Raw genomic sequence first — 6,000 nt, forward strand, 5'->3', positions numbered from 1 at the left:
GTTTTTTTTTTTTTTTTTTGTATTTTATAACTATTTTTATTGTATTATTATTTTATTATTATTAAACTTTTATTATGTTATTAGGATACATAAATGATGGAGATATAATCATGTTTCAATATCTATTTATATATGTTTGAGTAACGATAAATAATATCTATATAAATTTTAAACACCAATTTGTTTTCTATTAGCCACCGTCGCATCGATTAATTGGAATCAGTGCCTAACAGCCTTCGACCCGAATACCATTTTTTACAATCTTTATTTTAGCCCAGAAAACCCCAAGTCCCCCCTATTTACAAGGAAGAAGAACGAATTCGACTAGTTCTTTCTGATTACTCATCTTGTTTTACTAAATCAAAATGACAATTTTTATATGCTTTGAGATGGGTATATGCTTTTTTGTCCTCATATCAGAAATTTCCACAATGTTGCTTTACTCTTCAATTAATATTTTAGTGAACACTTATAAAAGTAAAAAAAAAAAGGAATAACGATTATAAAAAATAGAATAACTATTTAAATTAATATAAATATTCTATAATGAAATATGAAGTCATTAGTTAAACAAAATTTAATATTACTAATATCGTATTTGCGAAGTTTAATATCATTTGTTTGTTATATTGATAAAATTGTAATATTCAAATATGCGAGGAAGACTTTACAATGTCATATTTTAATTAGGATTTTATTAACAAAAAAATAGTATTTAAACTAATTAAAGATGAATTTTATTTCAATTGTTGTATTATTTTACTATAAGATATGTGCATAAGTGACTTGGTGTATGTAAATTGATGACTAAAGTGAAAACTAATTAATTGATGACTAAAGTTAAGTGTGTATGAAAATATGCAGTTAGATGGTCATTAGTCAAATTAAATTCAACAACTAATTACCCAATTAATAGTCTGGATTTTTAGTTTTTTTTTTCTTTTTTTTTTGTTATAGCAAATATCTTAATTTACCTAGCAAATTTATTATTTTTATTGATTCTGATATACCTAATTGGGCCGATCCAATGGGCCCTAAATTATCTAATAGATAGGTCCGACACACGAAAGCCCAAGCACATTCAAAGTAAAGTTCGGGCCCAACAAAATAAGCCCAATCCAATCAGCAACATATAAATAGATGTTTTACTCATTTGTAAAGGTACGTTTTCATTATTCACCAATAATTTAGAGTTTAATTCTCTCTTCCATCTCCACGATCCGTATATCTGACTTGAGCGTCGGAGGGGTTTCCGCCGGATCAACCCCCGGCCTAGTTCACGTGTGTTCATTTCGCAGGGACCTCAAGATCATCAAATTGTCAAGCTACTGATCCGCTTTGCTCTCCCAGCTCATTTTCTACACCACCCTAGGTGATCTATATTTTAGCATCATCATTTTGGCGCCGTCTGTGGGAACGATGCAAACCAGATCACGTAGCCAACAAGATCCTCCTGAGGCGTCTGCTCGGAGAGAAAATGACACAACTAATAACCTCCCTGTCCGTGGAGGATCTGGCTTGCCACCTCCTCCACGTGCCGCGGAGCCACCTTCTCCACGTGCCGCGGATCTACCTCGCGAGGTTCAGGTGATCCCTCATCGGGACCCACCACTCGCCGATCCACCACTCCCTGCTCCTCGAACGGTTCAAATAACCGAGGACGCGCTCCAACGCATGATAGCAGAAGCCTCAACTCGCGCCGCCACGGAGGCCGTAACTCAATATATCGCCACGATGGGAGCAAACGCTCCAAATGCAATACCAGCGCCAACTCTACCTATAGTGCCACCTGTGGCCCCACCGCCAATCCAGAATCAAATAAGTGTCTCCTCCTCCACCTCGGACCCACGGTCCCGAGTGCAGCTATCCACAAATCACAGGGGGGCACAGCCCAGACAGCAACATCAACGCTCACCCCCACAGGGGAATGCGTCTCCACAGAGAGTCCCTCTCTTTAATGAAGGAGAAGGCGAGGTAAACAACAGAATGTCCCGCCATCTACTGAACAATCCAATCGGCGAAAGAATGCCCGTCTCAATAAGACGTAGTCCTTTCACCATAGACATCCTCAACGAGGTATTACCTCAAGGAGTGAAGATCTCGGGGTTACCTCAATTTGAAGGGACCACCGACCCACAGGAGCACATAGAGAAATTCAACGCCATGGCAGACTTATATGGGCCAACGGATACTGCGATGTGCAAAATGTTCCGCACCACTCTCTCCAAGAGAGCAATGAATTGGTTCAATTCTCTACCCATAGGATCGATTGACACCTTCGCTCGACTGTCAACACGGTTCACCAACCAATTCGCCATCAACAAGCAGTATGCCAAGACCCCAACCCACCTTTTCTCTGTAGTACAGAGAGATAACGAAACGCTTCGCAACTACATCAAGCGTTTTGTAGAAGCCGTCCATGAAGTTCCCAGTGTAGGGCAAGATATGCTCTCCGGGATTATGCAACAGAACTTGAAGCCGGGTAGATTCAAAGAATCTATTGCCGGAAGACCCCCAGGCAACCTAGAGGAGTTGCTGAATCGTGCCGAAAAATACGTCAGGATAGATGAAGCCTCTACCCATGCTCCTCCTAAAAGGAAAAAGGGAAGATGACCGTCAGGACCATAGGAGGCGGGATGATCGACGTCCACCACTTCTACCTCAAGGTCAACCATCTTCCTCCTACAATAGGTTCACTCCGCTAAACACTCGCCTCACTGAAATCCTTCACGTGATAGAACAGAAAGGTTTAGCAGAGCCTCCACATCCTATGCAGCCAAATGCAAAAGCGAGAAAAGTCGGATCGCTACTGTCGATTCCATAAGGATAGAGGATACACTACTGAGGAATGCGCACAACTCAAAGTGGCAATTGAGAGGCTGATCAAACAAGGTCACTTAGGCGAATACATTGATAAGCCTCGAAATAAGCGCCGTGATGATCTTCCGAGATAACAATCGAGATCAACAGCAACGACGAGAGGAGGGGGGTCATCGACGCGACCCAGATATCAATGATAACCAACCTACCCGGGGAATCATCTCCTTTATCTCCGGAGGACCGGCAGGTGGCGATTCACAAAATGCAAGACGCACCCTCGCTCGATCAGCACGTATGAATCAAGAACGTGCTTCTCCATCCGCACGTATCTATCAAATACGAAGACCTGATCATAGCATAGTCTTCAACTCCTCAGACCTTGAAGGCCCAGATGAAGATCATGTCGATGCGTTAGTAATAACTACAATGGTGGCCAACTTCTTGGTTAAGAAGATATTAGTGGACGGTGGGAGCTCAGCTGACATCATGTACCTCCACGCTTTTAAGCAGCTGGGCATGATAACGCCCGGTTTAGTCCCATCTCCACGCCCCTAAAAGGATTCACGGGAGAGGGCATTTTGTCCATGGGAGAAGTGGAGCTGCCCGTCTCTTTAGGGGAAGACCCTTGTCGAATCACCAAGCTAATCAAATTCCTCATCGTCGACAAGCCATCCCCCTACAACATCATCCTAGGGAGGCCAGCAATCCATACATTCAAATCAGTAACTTCTTCCTACCATCAGAAGTGGAAATTCCCTACTCCCTATGGAATGGGGAAAGTACTTGGAGATAGACGTCTCGCCCGAGAGTGCTATGCAAGGGCCCTACGAGAACCTTCCAAGAAGCCTAAACCGTCCGGAAGGGGAGACGACACTAAAAAATCCGTCAAACGGAAGTGGGTCAACACGATCATTGAGGATGATAAAGAAATCCTTATCAGTGTACCAGATGACAGCATCAAACTAGCAGCCGTCGAAGAGCTTAAGCTCATAGAGCTCACACCGGAGATACTTCCAAGCTCATATACGAATTGGATCCGATCTAGATCCAAAGACGGAACAACAGCTAATCAACTTCCTACGACACAATGGAGATGTGTTCGCATGGAAAGCCCAAGATTTGTCGGGCATTCCTCCTCAGGTAGCTCTGCATCGGCTCAACGTCGACAAAAGGTTGAAGCCAGTCCAACAAAGGAAACGGACATTTGGTCCCGAACGCAACAAGCATATCAAAGCGGAAGTGGCAAAACTCCTTAAGGCGGGTCATATACGACCAGTTCAGTATCCTGAATGGCTGTCGAACGTAGTACTCGTTCCCAAGCCGGGTGGCAAATGGAGATTATGCGTAGACTTCACTGACCTCAACAAAGCTTGTCCTAAGGACCCATTTCCTCTACATAGAATCGACCAACTCATCGATTCGACCTCGGGATGCGAGCTCCTCAGCTTCCTCGATGCATACCAAGGGTACAACCAGATCTTACTTGCACCAGAATATCAAGAGAGGGCTAGTTTCATCACTGACCAAGGCATCTACTGCTATCGAGTCATGCCTTTCGGGTTAAAAAATGCAGGAGCCACTTACCAACGTCTAGTGAACGCAATTTTCGCAGATTAGATCGGTAAGAGTATGGAGGTGTATATCGACGACATGCTCGTCAAAAGTGTCAAGGTCACGGACCACTTAACCGATTTGGATCAGTGTTTCGCCACCCTGCGAAAATATAAAATGAAACTCAACCCTCTCAAATGTTCATTCGGAGTTCGGGGTGGCAAATTTTTGGGATACATGATTTCGCAGCGGGGAATCGAAGCAATCACCTCCATGCTTCCACCAACATCTATGAAGAAAGTCCAACAGCTTAACGGCTGTTTAGCGTCTTTGAACAGATTCATTTCTAGATCAGCAGACAAGGCCCTCCCCTTCTTCAAGATTTTAAGGGGAGGATAGAAATTTGAATGGGATGAAGCATGTCAAAAAGCATTCATTAAGCTGAAGTCGTATCTCGCATCCCCACCCTTGCTCACAAAACCTCAGCCCGGAGACACCCTCCTAATGTACTTAGCTACCTCAGCTGATGCCATCAGCGCAGTCCTAATCCGAGACGGAGGAAAAGGGCACCAACCCATATACTACATAAGTCGTGCCCTCCAAGGAGCCGAACAACGCTATACCAATATGGAGAAGCTCACCCTCGCCCTCATCAACGCAGCTCGGAAGCTTCGTCCTTACTTCCAATCACATCAAGTGGTGGTTCTCAACAATTATCCTCTGAAGCAGATACTAAGGAGTCCCGAGACATCCGGGCGATTAGCGAAATGGGCGATAGAGCTAAGTGAATATGGGGTAGAATTCAAACCCCGCCCCGCTATCAAAGCGCAAATATTGGCCGACTTTCTAGTCGAAATGACCTCAGTAGAAGAGAGCACCCCCTACCTACTTGGTCTGTCAGCTTTGATGGATCGTCCACAGCCACCGGAGGTGGAGCGGGTATTATGCTAACGAACCCCGACGGAGACGAATTCGAATATGCTCAACGATTCGAATTCACAGCCTCAAACAACGTCGCTGAATATGAAGCACTGATAGCAGGAATCCGCCTCGCCCTAGCTGCCGGAGCGCGTAAGCTCTTAATCTAAAGCGACTCTCAGCTCGTCGTCAACCAAGTACTCGGAGCTTACGAGGCCAAAGAAGACACCATGGCCAAATACTTAGCTCTCGCGCACACTCTATTATCTAAATTCGAGAGCTACGAGATAAGACAAGTACCTCGCTCCTATAACATCCATGCTGACAAATTAGCTAGGCTTGGAAGCTCCATGGCAAGCATCGGAAGTCGGAAGGTGACGCTCCTTACCTCACCTCAGCCGGAGATAACTTCACCCAGTGAAGTACAGTACACTGAGGAGGATGAACCATGCTGGTTCACTCCAATCATGAAGTATCTCAAGAAGGGAACTCCCAACGGATCCCACTGAAGCAAGGAAGTTAAAAACGAGAGCCGCTCGCTTCTTCATAGTGGGAGAAGAATTGTACAAACGAGGGTTCTCATTCCCCTACCTCAAGTGCCTCGACCCGACCACAGTAAATTACGTACTTCGAGAAGTACATGAAGGTATCTACGGAAATCACTTGAGCGGGAGAACCTTAGCTCTCAAACTACTGAGGCAAGGTTACTAC

At 44.6% G+C, this 6,000-nt stretch overlaps 3 protein-coding genes across 3 annotated transcripts; all 3 read left to right on the forward strand.

Annotated features, from left to right (window-relative positions):
* The first annotated feature begins 2,235 nt into the window (after positions 1-2,235).
* On the forward strand, positions 2,236-2,613 carry LOC148766858 (uncharacterized). The gene has a single exon (XM_088825607.1). The coding sequence runs from the start codon at positions 2,236-2,238 to the stop codon at positions 2,611-2,613; it is 378 nt and encodes a 125-aa protein (XP_088681733.1).
* Positions 2,614-3,404: 791 nt separating this feature from the next.
* LOC148766859 (uncharacterized) lies at positions 3,405-4,437 on the forward strand. The gene is made up of 2 exons (XM_088825608.1): positions 3,405-3,917; positions 3,961-4,437. The coding sequence occupies exons 1-2, from the start codon at positions 3,405-3,407 to the stop codon at positions 4,435-4,437; spliced, it is 990 nt and encodes a 329-aa protein (XP_088681734.1).
* Positions 4,438-4,875: 438 nt separating this feature from the next.
* On the forward strand, positions 4,876-5,798 carry LOC148766860 (uncharacterized). The gene is made up of 2 exons (XM_088825609.1): positions 4,876-5,310; positions 5,472-5,798. Exons 1-2 carry the CDS (start codon positions 4,876-4,878, stop codon positions 5,796-5,798), a joined length of 762 nt encoding a protein of 253 aa, XP_088681735.1.
* Positions 5,799-6,000: the final 202 nt, after the last annotated feature.

Source organism: Erythranthe guttata, chromosome 11 (genome assembly GCF_056151865.1).
Source record: "Erythranthe guttata isolate IM_541 chromosome 11, IM_541, whole genome shotgun sequence".
NCBI classification, from domain to species: domain Eukaryota; kingdom Viridiplantae; phylum Streptophyta; class Magnoliopsida; order Lamiales; family Phrymaceae; genus Erythranthe; species Erythranthe guttata.

Bases quoted from the DNA above. Each gene is read 5' to 3' on its own strand.
- LOC148766858 (XM_088825607.1), top strand. From the start codon at position 2,236: ATGAATTGGTTCAATTCTCTACCCATAGGATCGATTGACACCTTCGCT.
- LOC148766859 (XM_088825608.1), top strand. From the start codon at position 3,405: ATGGGAGAAGTGGAGCTGCCCGTCTCTTTAGGGGAAGACCCTTGTCGA. The intron at 3,918-3,960 runs GTTCGCATGGAA...ATTCCTCCTCAG, and splicing joins CTACGACACAATGGAGATGT to GTAGCTCTGCATCGGCTCAA.
- LOC148766860 (XM_088825609.1), top strand. From the start codon at position 4,876: ATGTACTTAGCTACCTCAGCTGATGCCATCAGCGCAGTCCTAATCCGA. The intron at 5,311-5,471 runs GTATTATGCTAA...AGCGACTCTCAG, and splicing joins AGCCACCGGAGGTGGAGCGG to CTCGTCGTCAACCAAGTACT.